Source organism: Paramisgurnus dabryanus, chromosome 6 (genome assembly GCF_030506205.2).
Source record: "Paramisgurnus dabryanus chromosome 6, PD_genome_1.1, whole genome shotgun sequence".
Taxonomy (NCBI): Eukaryota; Metazoa; Chordata; class Actinopteri; order Cypriniformes; family Cobitidae; genus Paramisgurnus; species Paramisgurnus dabryanus.
In genome coordinates this window covers 28,930,413-28,949,619 of record NC_133342.1, presented here as the reverse complement: position 1 = coordinate 28,949,619, position 19,207 = coordinate 28,930,413, and the positions used below count along the sequence as shown (strand labels likewise).

The 19,207-nt window shown below is 37.8% G+C and overlaps 1 protein-coding gene across 1 annotated transcript in view; it reads right to left on the bottom strand.

Moving 5' to 3' along the window:
* The window catches only part of colec12 (collectin sub-family member 12), a 49,773-nt gene that overhangs the window by 1,567 nt on the left and 28,999 nt on the right, over positions 1–19,207 (bottom strand). Inside the window, exons 4-22 of the mRNA XM_065276486.1 lie at positions 16,882–16,968; positions 15,116–16,159; positions 14,527–15,015; positions 13,863–14,005; positions 13,659–13,768; positions 13,413–13,478; positions 10,499–10,602; positions 5,299–5,383; positions 5,132–5,207; positions 4,923–5,018; positions 4,697–4,843; positions 3,573–3,663; positions 3,285–3,486; positions 2,929–3,023; positions 1,213–1,301; positions 937–1,024; positions 798–852; positions 523–676; positions 92–225 (exon numbers count right to left, since the gene is read on the bottom strand). Coding sequence (XP_065132558.1) covers positions 92–225; positions 523–676; positions 798–852; positions 937–1,024; positions 1,213–1,301; positions 2,929–3,023; positions 3,285–3,486; positions 3,573–3,663; positions 4,697–4,843; positions 4,923–5,018; positions 5,132–5,207; positions 5,299–5,383; positions 10,499–10,602; positions 13,413–13,478; positions 13,659–13,768; positions 13,863–14,005; positions 14,527–15,015; positions 15,116–16,159; positions 16,882–16,968 — 3,355 coding nt within the window. The remainder of the gene's footprint in view (positions 1–91; positions 226–522; positions 677–797; positions 853–936; positions 1,025–1,212; positions 1,302–2,928; positions 3,024–3,284; positions 3,487–3,572; positions 3,664–4,696; positions 4,844–4,922; positions 5,019–5,131; positions 5,208–5,298; positions 5,384–10,498; positions 10,603–13,412; positions 13,479–13,658; positions 13,769–13,862; positions 14,006–14,526; positions 15,016–15,115; positions 16,160–16,881; positions 16,969–19,207) is intronic.

Below are 19,207 nucleotides of genomic sequence, written 5' to 3'. Positions count from 1 at the left end.
ATATACAAAATTAAATCCATAAATCCTTGATTTGTTACACATAATGCAATTGTTAACCAAACAACATGCAAAATTTAATTTGTGTGGTTACCCGGGAGCTGGCTGTCCGGCCATTGGTGTTCCTGTTTGATTCATTGCAGTGAGCTGCTCCATTGGAACATTGTAAACGGGTACACCTGTGCTACCCATTGCATACTGCCCTCCAGTGGGCTGGCCAGGGTACACCTGAAAATACATGCATACTCTTAAATATGATATTCTGGTGTAAAAATAATGTAAAAAAAAAAAAAAAAAAGAGACTCTGTCTGTGAAATCCAGGCTAAAGTTTGATTTTAATCATTGATTTCAGTGTTGAAATGGTCTTAGTTAATATTAAAGAGATCAAGGTCATATTTTCATAGAATGATCTATACATTATAAGCATTATAAAATCATTAACTTATATAACTACTTATTTCTTCCTTCCTTCGAGTAATAAACTAATCTGAGATGCGTTCACAGCTAACGTTTGCAGGATGTCACCTGTTGGGAAGCATTGGGTGTCTGCTGCATGTAGTATTGCTGGCTCTGTAGTTTAGCATACATAGCATACACTGGGTCTTCATTCATCAGCTTAGCATAGAGAGACAGCGCTTCCATGACCTTCACGTTAAGTTCGGACAGTTCTGAGTGTTTTCTGAAAGCAAACGGGAGACATTTATGATGTGTAGAGAACAGTGTGTGCATTTGTACAGTTCACTACATATAACTGAAAGGTTTATGCCCTTTTTTAATATGCAGCTGGAAATGTTGAATACCTGTCTATCTCCTCCAATTTCTGATCAATGAGGGGCCCCATCTGATTGCATGCAGCTAGTTAGGGAGAGAAAACCAACGATGATGACTTTACAATTTTCACACAAAAATCAACAGTGGATTTAGTGAATTCAGACTCACCCTCTAGCTGCAGAAGCTCACAGGAATCTGACTGGTCATCGGTTGGGTCTGCACTCTGGATCATCTGAAGCAGCTGATCGATTTTCTCCTGCAGGAAAAAAAAAGACAAAGGATGAAGAATAATAAACCAGACTGCATGACACTTCAAGAGCAAGAAACTTTATTTTAGAGTCTTTGTGATACCTCGGTGTATATCACTGTGGTCATACTTTTATGTAGTTGTAAAGTGCGTGTTTGAATGCTAATGCCAGATGAAACACATGCTGGCTGACTCACCTCATCGATATAGACGGGCTCTGGTTCTGGTTCAATCGTCTCTACCTGGATGTCTTCACTGAACTGCACAGTCTTCTTCTCGGTTTTCACTGATTGAATAGACAGTACAGGTTAGTGAATGGGAAATGGGGAGAAAGCAAAAAAAACAAACATGCATGATGGTATGAGAAGCCTTGTCTACTGATTTATAAATTTGGGAGGCAATGTTTATATATTCTTTGTTTTTATATACATTTATATATACAGTGGGTTTGTGTAATGTTCTATAACGAAGTATTTATATTTAACTCTTTCACCGCCATTGACGAGATATCTCGTCAATTAAGAGAAAACGCTTCCCCGCCAATGACGAGATTTTTCGTCTTTCCGCAATACCGCTATTATCCACCGCAACTTTTTAAACCCGGAAGTATTGCCCTATGGCAAGCGGCTGCATGTCCGTGTCTGTTTTAAAGATCGCTCTGAATGGGATCTTTATGAAAAGTCCGTCACAAAAATGGAATTATCTCTGCTTTTTGCTCAAAATGTGGTGTTTTTAAAAAAACCTACCAATATTCAAAAGCTGATTACAAAAGAACCACTGAAGGTAGGATGAAACGATTTTTTGTTTGAAAGCAGAGGGTCTGTTCTTTCATTTGGTATATTTTATGTTTATATATTTGAAGAAGAACATTTTCTGGAAGGCATTAAACTTTGGTGAAAATCATGAAAAACGCTGGCGCTGGCTGGCAACTTTTTTAAAAAACGCTGGCGGTGAAAGAGTTAAAGGGGGGTTTAAAGCCATTTCATGCATTCTGACTTATTAACACTGTTTAAAGGAAAACGCCGACTTTTTGGGACTTTAGCTTATTCACGGTATCCCCCAGAGTTAGATACATACCTTTTTCATCTCTGTGCGTGCCGCAACTCTGATGCAGCCCCCGCTAGCTTAGCTTAGCACAAAGACTGGAAGTAAGTGGCTCCAGGTAGCATACTGCTCCCAATGAGTGACAAAATAATGCCAACAATTTCCTATTTATATGTTGTGATTTGTATAGTCACAGCGTGTACAAATAACAAGGTCATATGAGACACAGCCATCTTTTAACCGTATACATACTAGAATCTATATTCTCAGAAGGTGAAACAGTGATACTTGGGCAAAGTGATTTGCTCCCAGCATCTGAATATGGTGAGGAGCAGAGAGTTTGCTATTTTGTCACTAATTGGGAGCAGTATGCTAGCTGGAGCCATTTACTTCCAGTCTTTGTGCTAAGCTAGGCTAGCTGTGGGTGCATCAGACAGAGTTATGGCACATATGTGTGGACTAACTCTGGGGGATATAGGGGTAGTTTCCCGGACAGGGATTAGACTAGTCCTAGATTAAAATAAATGTAAGAGGTGTTCAAACTGAAAACAACTTGCACTGACATATCCATACTCTATAGGGTGATTAAGATTAACATGAGATAAACAGATACAGTGTGTGTTATGTGAGCTTAAACTATGCCAATTTCTTTGAATAAGTGTGACAGATGCCTTGTGTGATATTAATGCTCATATTTATGTAATAATCCAAAGCCTTGTGAGTGACAATGTATGTGTCAGAAACCCCAAACCAGACCGTATTGTCATGACATCCATCCATTTTTAAAAAGTGTCCCATTGTTGGAAAGTAAAGGGACACACTGGAGCAGAGCTTCAGACTGATAGATGAAAAAGACAAGATCTACTCACTCATCTCAGGCTCTGCTGTCAAATCTGCAGTAACAAAATTTGACGGAAAAAGCCCAACACCCTGATACGTCTCGCCCTTCCACCAGTTAGGGTCACTGTGATAGAGAGCAGACACTTAAGTCACTTCTCACTGATCATTGCTTATAAACCGAAACTCTGTGTTCAGAATCATTAGCTAAATCATGGCTTCCATAAATAGGATGGTATTCAATAATGTGCTTTACTCTGTAACACAGCCATTCGTTATCATGTACTTGTAACCTAGCAACCAAAAGAGCCGAATTAACAGAGCTAATGTGGCTAATATGGAATTCAAGCCATCTGACAAACCACAAAATCCAGACATGCACAATCACCTGTCATCTAAGATAGTGATGATTTCCCCAGATTTAAAGGTGAGTTCGTTGTCCTCGGCTGCCTCGAAGTCATAGATGGCTCTGACCTTTCTACCGTCAGTCTTGTGAGAGGTGAGGAGGCCGCTGGTGCTCGGGTAGAGGCCTGACAGAGAGACCTGAGGCTGCTGCTGTTGACGCTGGTCTTTCAGAGACAGCTCGATCGCTGAGAGATAGTCAGAGAGACAGACACAAAAGCAGTCAGATTAAGGCAATTCATTGCTGCCCTCAGCATTGCAGATGTAAGCACACCTTTAGCAAGGTCCTCCTCCTCCTTCTTATTTGTTAATGTCGCAGGATCTTTAGCTACTAATGCAGGACTGGCTTTTGCTTGCTCTGCTGCCTAAACAAATAAAGAAACATATAAAAAGTTAAGCAAAAGTTAAAATCTCATAACATTTTTGTGTATTATCTCCAGTGTGAAAATGCAAACTTTTGAACTTTAGAAGTTCTTGAAAACTAGTAGTATCATTTATCGACATAACCCTTGCAACCATAACACCATAACTCAGAGCCCAGTTAACTGACATGTCTGTGTGATTTTCACGAAATCCAGATTTAGAAGGTGTCCAACATCAGAATATTTTAAAAAGCCATTGAAGCCAATTTTGCACATATAAGATTAAGGTCTGAACTTACTATAACCATTATTTTTAGAGGATTAAAAAATTTTTTCCTATAGAATTATTTACATTTTTTAGATTATCATTATAAAAAAATATCATTACCGCAACATGATATTACATTAAATATATGCATTTACAAACTCATGTTTCGGTAATGAGAACTAAAAAGTTGTCTAGGTACTATGACAAACAAAATTTCAACTTTTATCTGGAGAGAAAAAATAAGAACTGCTTACCTGGTAGCCATCTTGAGTGTCACAATGTCCCTTACATCTATTAATATTATTATTATTTTTTTGTTGAAAATGTTAGTACAGTGAGAGCTTAAACAATGATTGAAAATTGTTGCGGAGGATGAGAAAATTGGTCTTGGACACATTTATATTCCTTATTATTGTCTCTACATTTACCAATGATCACCAAATACCACATGGGTATTTACTGTAAATATTTATAGTATAACATGCACTGAAGCTTTTTATTTTTTTATTATAAATTTTCCACGAACCCAAATCAACATGTTATGGACACGTTGCAGTAATGAAAATTTTCCCCTTAAAAAACTAAACTGGTTCGTATGATGTCATTTGAAATCATGTGCAAAATAGTACATGAAGAGATGTTTGTAACTGTATGCTTCTTATTTTGATAGCATTTACGTTTTTATCAAAATGATTTATGACACCTCATAAGTCTAATTTCGCGTGAATCACCCATCTGTACAGTTAAGGGCTGAATTGGCCTACTAACCTGGGAGCCCACCGCAGGGAATATGACTCCCTGTTCTCTCAGGTTTTTGATCATGGCGGAGATGAGGCTGAGCTGCGGGTCATTACGGAAATCCTCGGCCCATTCCACCATGAGAGCCTTCAGCTTTTCACAAACCTTTGGATGTCCCTAAAAAACAGATACCTAAACGTCAGCCACATGACGAAGCATACAGTATGTATACGTATCAGTAAAATGAAGCACATACCTTATTTAGCACGTTGCTGACTTCACTAGCAAATTCCCGTGAACAAACCTCTAAATGGAAAATTTTTCCACAGTTTGACACACAGGCACCAAGTAGCTAAGAAGAGAAAACACAGAAAAAAATCAGCACATTTCAAGTTTCACTCTGAATAAAGCTCATGAACGATGTGCTTTGATGTTGTAAAAAGCATTAAGAATCGATTGTCTTACCGTCAATGCTTGCATGGCAACATGGGGATCCTTGTGATTCACTCTTCTCATTATGGATCGCAAGCATTCTTTAGGCCTTCAGAAGACAATGAGGATTAATAATCAATAGAGACATCAACTGATGCACCCATAAATAATAAACATCCTATAGGTTACTGCTCACTAACCCAGTGCGAGACTGCCCGATCTTGTCACATATGTCCAGAATGAGACCCCAGTCCTCAGCTGTGTTCATCTCACTTGTTGATTTCTCTGCAGATAAATAATTGCTCAAATGTTTTCTTTCATTCATCGTGACAAATGTTTCATACCATTTTGCAGACAGGAAAGCAAAACATTCATATGCAAGTGATGAATGTGTAATAATGGTGCAGGTTTACAGATTCCTTTATGTTTCTATCATCACAAAAAAACAAACAACCATAATCACAGGTTGACCTGTGACCTACTTTAGTTGACATTGTGGAAATCCAAAACTAGGTATTTTATAAAGAGTATAACCCACAAGGAAGGACAATTGTATATTTTTTTTTATATTTTAAGATATTCTTATACCTCTGGAGATTTGATTGAGTTCTGGCAAATCTGAGCTTAATTTATGACATCGTTGAGATCTCTACTGAAACTCTAATAAAGCTTCTTCACACTGTCAGTCCAAATCCAATTTTTCTACATGACCAATTGGAATCTGATTATATTTAGCAAGTGTTAACAGCAAAAAATAATCTAATTTTTACTTTTTTTTAAGATACACAATTTGTGGTTTAAAATCCTGTTCAAATCAAATTTTTGGAAATCTGTTTTATTTCTGAACACTGAGTAGATATTGCATAGCTTTAAACTTATTTCACATCCTCACACCACGAAAAATGTAATAACTTACAAAAACATTTTTAATTAGGGATGTGACGAGATCTCGTGCGATAAATGTGTATCGCGAGATTAAGTGTGTCTCGCGAGATTTCTTGTGTAGGTGAAATTCTGGCCGTTTCTCAAAAAAAAAGGCTGCATCCTTCGGAGGTCGCATTTTTAAACTGCATTTACTTCATAAAGACTGTCTTTTTAGAGACTAACAATTATAAAGTTTACTAATAATTTAGTTAATCGCAAATTGTTGTAATATGCTCACGACTTGCGAATGTAATGCTCAGTTAATGATCTGAAATAAACCTTAATGACGTATGCAGCCTGCATATGCGACCTCCGGAGGAGGCAGTTGCAGGCGCCTTTTTTAAATGATATTCTATGGGCATGGAGCGTTTGCGCGCTGTTTATGCGCGCTGAGCGCCTTGCGGTTTTTGCCGGCAGCCGCAGCACGCGCCTTTGAAGGAACGCTGAGAGCGGAGAAGCGCCCGACATCATTCGCGTCTTTCCATTGTCCACTCGAATGAGGGGAGATGCGGGCCTTACGTTGTGGTGAGGGAAGTTTACAGTTGCTTTGAAGAACCGGACTCCACTCGCTCACTCTCTCCTGCGTGTTTGTGCACCTCTCACCCTCAAACAAGGTCAGATCAAGCATCCTCTTTTTAAAGTTTCTGCTAATATGACAGTCAACAGCAAAAGAGCGCACGCTTCAATATTTGATTGACAAGACAGCTGACTAGGTGGTTGCCTAGCAATATTAAAAGCCGCGTCGACACGCACTGCTCTTTTTTTTTTAAAAGGCAGTGCGTCGCGACTTGCGTTTCCAAGCGTTTAAAGCGTGGTTGGTATAATTAGCCTCTTACAGTGCATGCATTATATTCTGTCTTTTACTGCATTTGCTTTTTTGTTTGGGTTTCCAATAATGTTCGTTTGGGAGCTCGTATGAAGTCCTGAGACGTGTTGTGTTTTTCTGTAGATCAGTGTCAGATGTGAAGTCTCAGCAGATTAAACCATCACAGAGTTTACATGATTTAATGTCTGCATGTTCATTTCTATTGTAAAGAAATGGACGTATATTAAATATTCAAATGGATTTAAACATTGTTTGGCTAAAAAATAAGCGGTTTTTTTCCGTCTAAAGTGAAAGTGAAAGTGAAGATAGCATCCGAGACGAGTCTACTATCGCCCCCTGCAGGCATTTGTTATAATATATACATAATGCTTTTTATTTATAGACCACAAATGTAATGTGTTTGTTAATGTAATGTTGTTTAATGTAACTTGGTTTTAATACTTTATTTGAACCAATTATTATTGCATCTTCGTTATTATGTTATTTTTAAAGGCTACTGCTCACTTGGGTCTATTTTTATTACCCAAAAATAACAAATTACTTCATTATCAGTTAGTAAAATAATTGTTAGGGGCAGTCCTTGATTAGTTAAAACATTTAAAAATAACATGATTTCAGTTTCTTATTCATTTATTTTATCATCGAGGGTTTCTTAAAAAGTGTAAAAATATCGTCTCGTCTCGTTCTCGTGAACCCAATCTCGTGTCTCGTCTCGTCTCGTGGATTAAGTGTCTCGTCACACCCCTATTTTTAATGGCAGAATTTTCATAATTCTCACAAAAAAATTTATACAAGCATAAAAAAGAAGACAAAAAAAATTAAGATCAATGAATATAAACAGTAATGAAATAAGGATAACAAAGAATAATTATATATCATTTATATATATAAAGAAACGGAAGCCCGGCTTGTGCGCTCCTCTCACACCGAATTTTTGGAGTGAATCCTATGGAATCAAATTAGTGGTGTTAATATTGTGAGCTTGTGAAAAGATGTTAACATTTGTAATAAAGTTTTGCAGCTGTGCAAACGGAGTTGTGAATATGCAAAGACATTTTATACCTGTAGGAATATTTTGTATATGTGTGAAACAAAGATGTACCTGTACAAATATTATGTACATGTGTGGAAAAAAAAATTCTAATAGTGACCTCTTGTTGTGAAAAATCTACATAAAGGGATAGTTCACCCAAAAATGAAAATTCTGTCATTATTTACTCAATCTTATGTTGTTACAAACCCGTATAAGTTTCTTTTTCTGATGAACACAAGGGAAGATATTTTCAGAAATGTTTCAACCAAACCATTCGTGAACCCCATTTACTTCCATGACATTATTTTTTCCTACTATGGGAGTGAATTGGGTCCACAAACGGTTTAGTTACAAACATTTCTCAAAATATCTCCCTTTGTGTTCATCAGAACAAAGAAATGTATACAGATTTGTAACAACATGAGGGTAAGTAAATGATGACAGAATTTACATTTTTGGGTGAACTATCCCTTGGTTGAATTCATACAGCACCCATTGTGCAGTAGGCATGGGACGGTTACCGGTTTCAAGGTATTCCGAGGTTTTAGGTCCTTATTTTTGCCTGGCATACATGTTGCATGTTGGTTAAAAATAAAATGTATTGTGTCCAGTTGAAAAGTTGTTGTTTGTATATGCAGACATTTGAAAATGACACATTTTAGTGTTGCAATGGCAATACTGCAACACCGTGAAACTGTGGTATTTTTTGCTTAAGGTTATCATACCGCAAAAAATTTCATACCAGTCGTATGACATCAAAATACAGTGAGAGTGATTCGGAAACACTTCGCTCTCGCTGTATTTTGAAAGCTCTTTTAAGATTTTAAGGTTGTGATCCATGCTTTTATTACCTCTTGACTGGACTACTATAATGTGCTTTATGTGGGGATCGGTCAGCGGCAATTATATCGCTTACAGTTAGGAATGCACCGATACCACTTTTTTCTTTTTTGGAATACGAGTACGAGTACTTGCATTTCAGTACTTGCCGATACCGATACTGAGTACTTAATAAAAAACATGATTTAAATTTACAGGTAACAGCTTTAGTCATATAATTTAACAAAAAAACAAAGGACTAGTTTTCCAGTTTGTTGTAAACTCTGCCTCTTTGGACAACACAAGAGGCATTAACCCCTTACACACCGCTCAAACATAGACATTTCCTAGACCGTGGTATCGATCCCTGGTATCGGGGGACTTTTAACGAGTACGAGTACTTTAGAAAATGTGTTATCGAGGCCGATACCCGATACCAGTATCGGTATCGGTGCATCCCTACTTACAGTTAGTACAAAATGCTTCCGCTGGGCTTCTGACAGCTTTTCTCTTATCGTTGGCTACCAGTTAAATCTCAGATTGAGTTTAAGATTTTAATGATTGTTTATACGTAATCTGTCCCCAAATTACATTTTGAATCTCTTAATAGTGCTATACACCTGCAATATCTCTGAGATTAACAAACCATCTGCTGTTGGCTGTACCAAAATCTAAAAAGGCGGCTAAAGGGGATTGGGTATTCTCCATTACAGTCTGACTCTGAACAACGCTGTATGAACTCAGTCACACCTATTTCAAACCTCCCTGCAACGTAATTGCTATAGATTCGAATTTAAACTGACAGTGTGAACGTAGTCTATTATGTGTAGATTTCTGGGTCTTTTTAGGAGAAATACCTGAGACACTAGCAGAGACTAAAGTTTTTATTTGCTCTTCTTTTTATCTCATTGATGTCCACTGGAAATATCTGAGATATTACAGAGTGTGACCTTATCTTCTTCCAGAACAGAACAGACCACCATAAACATCACTGGGAAAGACAACTGCATACTTTTAATTTTGTAATGCAGACAAATTACATCTGTCTATCATTCATTTGCACGCTGAAATCATGACCACTAAAACCTTTTAGCTGGCTTTAAACCCCAATATGCATGAATTTTATTTTTTATCAGCACAGACATTATAAGGTGGCCCTGCAAAACATAAGCAGGCTGCAATATGATATAATTGTATACTATGTAATCATATATTGGTCCTAACAACGATCTACTATAAAGGCGCCAGACATGTGCTAGTGTCAGAATAAAAACAGTCATCAAACACACCAGCAATAATATCAATTACCACTGCTAATAATAATACATTAGATAATGAACAGTTGGTACTGTCTAACATTTGCAGCGTCACTCTATGAACCGTTAGCTCGTTTACAAAGTGCAGAACGCTTCATGTTGCCCTGAATAAAACCAATAATTGTCAACTGGAAAGGATCGTTTTTTTCTTGTTACTGCACTGTCAATGCTACACAAACACAAAAAAATACGACTTTCTTCGTTAACAGTCAAAGTTAACGTTAAAGTTAGCTAGCAAACAAGCTAATAACATACAAAGCTGTGACACTGATGTCATTAACCACACACAGATGAAAGGTTTAACAACAAAACCACTGATGGGAAACATATAGTCAACTGAACAAAATTTGCGAAGCAACTCATATTCGTATTTAATGAATTATATAAAAGAGAAGAAGAAAGCCGGTGTGTTGCTATGAGCAACAATAGACAGATGAGCTAGCGTTAGCTCGCCTGCTAACTGCATAACATCTCGAACTTACCAACATCTTGATCAAAGGGATTGGACGCGAAGAGAGGCATGGCCGACATATAAACACGACGAGATCTAAGCTCGATCCTCTTCTTGTTCGTCTCCCTGTCAGCACTTGGTTAAACGTGAATAAATAAACATAATAAAATAAAAACTACATTGAGTGTTGATGATGAGAACCCCTCCTATGTGAGTATCATCAGCACAGGACTGGTGAATTGTGGGTAATAGAGGTGTTGCTGGAGTAACCCCCATACTGTTTTAAATCATACACACATATGTCATGTCCAAATAAACTTGAGAGGGTTTGTGCGGGCTGTTTGTTATATGAGTAATGTTAAACAATGACTTATCAAATATTAGGACGAAAAATACAGCTGTGAGATCATATGACATAATCACATGATAAACTCCCGTGACTCCACAGCCATGAGATGATTGCGACATTTTAATCTGCTTTTTATGAACAAAATGTCAATTTGGGACGTTGTTTAAACATAAAAAAATAATAGAGCATCGTGTTAAAAAAATATATATTGTAGTTACATTTGTTACATAAACAAAACATGGTTAAATGTACCCCCAGTTTAACCCTTCATCTGAATGTATGCTTATAAGTGGTTTTATTGTGTTTACTTATTCACATAACAGGCCAAGCAAAAATATAACACTTTCATATTGTAGGACATTTAGGAATGCTGAAATAAGTGTTAGCTGTTTTCTAGTCTAATGTGTTAATGGGGTTTTAACTCAATACTTGAATATAGCACTTGCGGCAACTTCTCGATCTCCATGACAACCATTCCCAGTCTCCTCTCCCAGATAATAAAATATTACGTAATTACATAGGACATTTAAATGTGAAACACTTTTTTCACAAATGTATCCTTCACATTCCTAATAATCTTAAGAAGCAAATGAATTAACTTTCAGGAAATGCAGGATCATGCACACAGACCATAAACCTAGCAAACACAGAACATTCCCCTAATATTAGTTTTTGGTTATCTTTTGGTTATTTTTGGGAACCAAATAATAACGTTCTGGGAACGTTCTTTTTATTTTTTATTTTTTGCAAGCATAACGTTCCCATATAACGTTGCAGGGTGGTTATTTTTGAATGACCTAAAAATAACTTATACATAGCGTTCTCTTATTTTTGCTTATTTTTTGGAACCATAAAATAACGTTCCCATAACGTTGCAGGGTACGTGGTTCTTTTTAAATAACCTAAAAATAACTTATACATAACGTTCTCTTATTTTTGGTTATTTTTTGGAACCATAAAATAACGTTCCCATAACGTTGCAGGGTACGTGGTTCTTTTTAAATAACCTAAAAATAACTTATACATAACGTTCTCTTATTTTTGGTTATTTTTTGGAACCATAAAATAACATTTCCATAACGTTGCAGGGTGGTTATTTTTAAATAACCTAAAAATAACTTATACAAAGCATTCTCTTATTTTTGGTTATTTTTTGGAACCATAAAATAACGTTCCCATAACGTTGCAGGGTGGTTATTTTTAAATAACCTAAAAATAACTTATACATAGCGTTCTCTTATTTTTTGGAACCACAAAATAACGTTCCCATAACGTTGCAAAGTGGTTATTTTTAAATAACCTAAAAATAACTTATACATAACGTTCTCTTATTTTTGGTTATTTTTTGGAACCATAAAATAACGTTCCCATAACGTTGCAGGGTGGTTATTTTTAAATAACCTAAAAATAACTTATACATAGCGTTCTCTTATTTTTGCTTATTTTTTGGAACCATAAAATAACGTTCCCATAACGTTGCAGGGTGATTATTTTTAAATAAGTTAAAAATAACTTATACATAACGTTCTCTTATTTTTGGTTATGTTTTGGAACCATAAAATAACGTTACCATAATGTTGCAGGGTGGTTGCTTTTAAAATGACCTAAAAAGTAACATTCTATTTCTGTAAAGAAAACTTTCCTGGCTAACCAAAAACAAACCTTGGAAAATAACGTTATGGGAACCAAAAACTAACATTTTTAAAAAATTGTTAGCTGGGAACACAGATGAGTAGCCTAAATCTGATACATTTAAAATAATGTTGTCAGGATTTTTTTAAAGCATACAAGAAGTTAAAAAATACCAAATTTATTTCAGATAAAAACATGGCCTTCTATGACGACTACATACATATTCAAATACACAACTATTTTTGTCCATAGCTAATGGATAATCAAATATTTCAAAATTTAAAGATTCATTCATAAAAATCACATTAATGATAAACTTCATAATAACACATAAAGAAGTAAAACTCTGATGTGAAGATATGTGGAATTATAGTCTTTAAAAAAATCAACATAATATTTGTAGTTTTATGGTTGGCTGTGTATAGCATATTTTAAGCAGCTACTGTACAAAGCTTCATTGTATTGCACTGGAGTAATGTGGCATCAGCTTTGTTAATGACACAGGTCAAATGTTTTTCAAAGGTATATACAATCACATGATTACAATACATTACAGCTTTTTCATCTAAACATTGACGAGACTGGTAATCAGTGTATTTTAATGTAGTTTGCAGTCTTTAATTGGTCACGCTGATTGACGATGTTCTTTACTTTTGTGTCCATCAGGTAAGACTCCCTCTGAGGAAAGCAGTTGTTCTGTTATTGGTGAAAGTGGTCTTTTGTAATTGTGACAACTGTCTCTGTGATTGTCAGATCCACAACACTGTGTTCGTTCAGTAACGGATGCTATAAAACTGGTACTTTTGCTGTGAAGAGTAAAGAAGAGACAATGAATAGAATTCAAACAGACCAAGCTAAAAAAAAAATGCTACCAAAAACTAACTTACTTTCATTGATTCGTTCACAAATGAAACCAATGCGTTCTGTACAGAAAAAGTCATTCCAAAGAGCCTCATGTATTAACCCAGCACAGTCTTCCCCCTCTGCATGACCATGGCTCCAGTTATCAGGCTGTCCAGGTTTCCATTTCCTATTAAAATAAGACAAGAGTAATGAGAAACAGGAATATTTCACATATGGGTAACACAAAATTGTGAATGCAGAACTCAAGACGCCTCCACAGATTTACAGACCACATCCTTTGAAAGGTTTTACATATCGAAAGGTTGTATGCATGTTGCATATGTATTTATTTGATCTATTAACTTACGAATAGTTGGGCAGGTTTCCATCCACCCATCTCCAGATATTTTCCTCTGCGCTATCTGTGAGGCCGAGCCAAAAGTAGCCTTTTCCAGAAATCTGCCTCTTTATCCATAGCTTTGACAGACAATATAGAACATAGTTGGCACTGATATTCACACAATATATATACAAGAGGCAAATATTACTTGGAATAGGAATCAGAATCTACCTGCTCATCTTCATCATTGATAATAAGCATTGATGAACTCATGTTGCTGCATCTTTGCTTTGTTTCATCAAAGTTCAGATTCTCTGTTGGAACTGAGAAGTAGTAACATGTGTCTCTGAAGCTCTTCCAACGAGGTGGACAACCTTAGATCAAAACACATTATTAATTTTCCTTTACATGAATTAAGCTTAAGAAAACATGTTTCTAGATTTTACATAAAATGACATTCATATAACACACCATCATTTTTTGTTTTATATAAATTCCAAATGTGACCCTGGACTAAATAAATAAATCAATTCCATTGATGTGTGGTTTGTTAGGATAGGGCAATATTTGGCCGAGATACACCTATTTGAATATCTGTAATCTGAGGGTGCAAAAAAATCTAAATATTGAGAAAATTGCCTTTAAAGTCATCCTCATAAAGTCCTCAGCAACACATATTACAAATGATAAATACATTTGTAATATTTTTACAGTGGGAAATTTACAAAATATATTAATTAAATATGACCTTTACTTTATACCCTAATGATTTTTGGCATTATTTTTTTATTTATTTCGACCCATACAATATACCCGTGCTACTTGTGATTGGTTCAGTGGTCCAGGGTTACATATATCTAAAAAAACCTGTTTCAAGAATAAAAAAGCTTGTTACCTGGTGCACTGGTGGGTAGAGCTACTTGCCGGTTAACAAAACCTTGTGGATCAACTTGTGGCACAACCACTGGTGCTGGAAGTCCTGGTAATCCAGGAGGTCCAGGTGGTCCAATAGGGCCAACAGGCCCACGTGCTCCTTCTGGTCCTGCCGGCCCCGCTGGCCCTCTGAGACCCTGTGGTCCTTGTGGCCCCTGAGGACCAGGCTGGCCATCTCTTCCAGTAAGACCAGGTGTGCCAGGATCTCCTTTCTCTCCTGGAAGCCCTGCCCTACCCCCTGACCCTCTTGAGCCCTTTGGCCCAGTGCTTCCTCTTGATCCAGGTGAACCTTTGAATCCTGGCACACCAGGAGGCCCTGCTGGTCCTTTTTCGCCCTTGGGCCCAGGGAGACCAGGCACTCCTTTTTCACCGCTTTCACCTTTCTGGCCAGGTTTCCCAGCCAGGCCTTGGGACCCTTTATCTCCCCGAGGACCTCTTGGACCAGGAGGGCCTGAAATTAGGAAATGAACAAAGAAGCACAACGTTTACAATGTACAGATACAAATAACAAATATTAAAAATAGGGTCTAAAAATGTATCAACAGTCTTACCCTGAAGAATAGTGAAGTTTGTAATAAGCTGTGAGTGTTTGCTGTCAACCAGTTTCATTTCTTCCATGACTACCGAGAGGCTGGTGACCTCTTTGTCAAGCCTGGCGGCAAGCTCTTCCTGCTGGGATTTAAGCTCTGCGCTGTCCGCTCTCGTTTCAGCCACACTGTTGTTCAACCCCGACAGCAGATCAGAGTGTTGGGTCACGGTCTCAGCGCAGGTGCGCAGACCATTGAGATCCACGCTGATCGCTCCGAGCAACTGTGTAGCAAAGCTAACATTGCCCGTTATTCTGTCCATTTCCCCCTCGTTGCGGTCAAGACGTGTCTCTAAGGAGTCAAACTTTATAGAGGTGGCGTTTTCACGATCTCGCTGTTGGTCCATGAGCTCACGGAGGCTTTGGTCATGGCCATCAGCGAGGGCCGAGGCGTTCTGCACCTGCTCCGTGAGCGAGTTCAGCTGAGAGGTCACGTCCTCCAGAGCATCACTGTTGGAGCGAGTGAGCGCCGAATTATTAGCAGCTAATGCCTGAAGGTTCTGCACCTTCTCCCTCAGCCAGTCCGCATCTGCTTTGGTCTGCCTGGCCACCTGCTGAAGGCTCTGATAATCGTTCTTAAGCTTCTGGACGGCCTGGCTGGTGTCCTCCACTGACCTCTGGAGGGAGCTAATGAGGCTCCTCTGCTGGGTTTGGGTGAAGTTGAGAGTGCTCAGGTTTTGGGTGGTTTGGATCTGTTTGCTGCTTTGCTCCTGGAGATTCACCTGAAGCTGTGCCGTGTCTGTCTTTAGTACGTCGATCACTCCGCTGTACGTGTTTAAGGTGCGGTTTACTTTGCTGATAACGTTAGCATTGCTCTCCAGCAGATCTCGCAGCGAGAGGTGTCCACTCTGCACGTCGTCGCCCGCTAGCTGTAGCTCATCGAGGGCAGCCCTGTTGCTGGAAGCACGCAGGGTGACTTCATTGAGCTGATTCTGAAAAGTCTGAATTTCCATTTTGAATGTGAGGAGCTCACTGGTGGCATTTTCTGACTTCTCTCCCGTCTGATCATCTGCACAACAAATGTACATTTTGATAAGTAAATAAAAAAATGGGGCACTTAAAAAAGCCCTAATATGTTCCATTTAGGTACAGATATGTATACAGTTGATACCAAGATGAACCTTTGAGCAGTGGCGGACTTCTTTTTTCGAGGGTGCACGATGCGAAGTTCGTCACAACATGTACTGTATATAGCCCGTCGTGTGGGGTTCGTCATTTCAAAATATGTGTTCAGCGTGTCGAGTGATCCTATGTGCATCACATGTTTTGTCAAAATAAGTGCCTGCTGCAGATGCGTCTAAAGGGTTTATGATAAAAAAGACCCTCGCGTTTGCCAGATACTCGCAATATTTCATGCGTAATTAGAGTTTACTTAAGGGAGTGTCTTGCGTGTATTTTGTGAAAGTTAGCGTCTCTTTTATCAACAGTTTGGACACTTGTGCAGCAGGCACTTATTTTGACAAAACATGTGATGCACATGGTTCACATGACGCAACAAACACATATTTTGAAAACACGAGCAACACACATGACACTCCGAACACATATTTTGAATTTGCGCCCCTCGGAAGAGCAGTCCCCACCCTACTAATATGCACTCTTTGGTACCAGTATGTACCTCTGAGGTATTAATTTTCAACTCCTTGGGTGCAAAGGTGTACACCCCAGGGACAGCTAGGGAACATTAATTGACCATTTTTATTCTATCCCCACAGGCAAACATTGACTCACCAAGCTTTTTGAGGTCTGTCTCTACAGCCATGATTTTCCCACCATAATTCTCCATTCCCTCTGTTACATTATCCATCCTTTGGACCACTGTGGAATGCACATTACACAATAAAGACTTTAGTCAGACTTTGATTCAACTAGCATACAATAAATCAGTTAAATATAAAATATAGCACGAGTATGCTCAAAATATTAAGCGTATTCTCTCACAAACATATTGTTTCGCTTCAGAAAACATATATTAACCCACAAATGACTCCTTTTGGATTATTTTAATAATGGATATTTGTGCTTTATGGTGATGACATAACAGTTGGCTGCTACAAACCTGATGCAATTGTGTTAGTAAAAAAAGACCTTTGTGAAACAATGAAATACATTCCTGTAGATTGTACCGGCTGCCATGGCCATGCCTCAATGCTATAAACCTGTTTAATATACAGGTACATGTATATAAAAACACAAAACACACTTTACAAACACACTGAGTGTCTTCTGAGCTTTTGTGATGCTGCAGCTATCCAATGACATATTCTCACATTTGTACAATAATGAAACCCAGTTTGAACAATTTATGATGCTTTAGGGCAAAATGTGAATAACCATAATCATAACCATGACTGGACTGTTTAACATGGACCATAACATGGCTTACGTGCTCTTATGTCAGTCCAGATGTCTTCAAACCACTTAATGAATAAAGAGGAGGAGCAAGCCAAAGTACAATAACAAATCAAGACTGGATTTACATACTTTGATATGATGGTTATGTTGAAAAGATATTAAAATCATTTTTTCACACATACTGTTAACATACTACATAAGATCTTAAATTTGCTGAATAAATGTAAATCTTGATTTTAATCTAAATAAAAATTGTATTAATGCATTTTTGCTTGATGACTAACTGAATTAAAACAATATTTGGAGGACCCCAGTAATACCACCACAGACCCCCTGTTGAAGGCCCATGTGTTAGTCTTTATTCTAAAGTTATTGGCTTACGTGCAGCACTAGGGGGCGCCTTCACTGTGCATTTCCACTGTATTGACCTGTCCCATTTATCTTTTTCTACACAATGGTGCTAACATGCTGTTATAGGCCATTCTGACAGCCGTCAAATTATCCTGGAATAAATTAAAATCCTCCGTCTGCTTGCAGTGTTTATCGCATTGACTTTCTCAACGGGCGGTCAGTCAGACATGAATGAAACGAATCATCGAATCATCTTAACTCTCCAGTGTCCACTCTCATGCTGTTTTTAAACCTGTGATTCATTCAGACGTGCCACACTTGCTAGTAACTGCCAGCAAATAAAAATGCACCAAAGATGTTGGGTGTTAGCATTCCTCACTGCGATTGTGCAACCAAACACAAAACAAATATATGCTGTAGGGGAGAAACAAAACACGGAGGTCTATTTCAAAGGCTTGCTGGTCATTTTCACACTGGGAGTCCATCAGTGGGAGGTTAACACCGCACTCCGTGCCCCCGTACTCTTAAATCTTTCTTTGAGGAAAGCATTATTTTCCTGTATAATCCATGTTATTTTTGGAGGTTTTCTTAGCCTCACATCTTTTTCCAAAAGGGACATAACCTGAATCTGCACTCACTGCACTTAAACATGCAATTATAAACTCTTGTCAATAAAAATTGTTTGGGTATAATTTAGAAAATGGTTAAAAAAACGTATCCTCTGACCCTGCCCACAAAGGTAACATGAACTTTATTCAAGAAGATGCCACAAAGTTGCTGTCGGTCAACCTGTGGTTTCTTAGGCAACAAATTGCTGCTAAGGCATAAAACCTTTTCTGGAGTAAGTTTGCTGCGTTACATGGACTCCTCATCTGGTTGGCATTAGACTACAGAGAAACACACAAGACATGTGGATTCGATGTAAATCAGGGACTTTATCTGGACAATATCATTAAACTCAGATCAAATCCTTTTAAAGGTAAATAAGATAGGAGATGTTTTCAAAGACAAATTATGTGAGTGTGTTGTAGGAGATCTCTTGATGGAGAGGCCAGAAAGTTTCCTTATCATGAACAAAAAAATATTTTGATGAAAACTGGTATCGCTTTACATTTAATATTATTGTGTGTTCACCACAGCATTTACTTCAATGACTTACAAAATAAAATACAGCTGAGGTCACAACTGGAATATACTGGGAGCTTCTTCAAGACAACTATGGTGTGCATCTTATCCTGCCTTTTGGCAATAAACACAATAAGCTGTTTGACACAGGTCTGTTTGTGCTGTTGGGCTTTTCCAGCTAATACAGAAAACACATGTCAGTGTAATAGTCATGGTGATAATATTT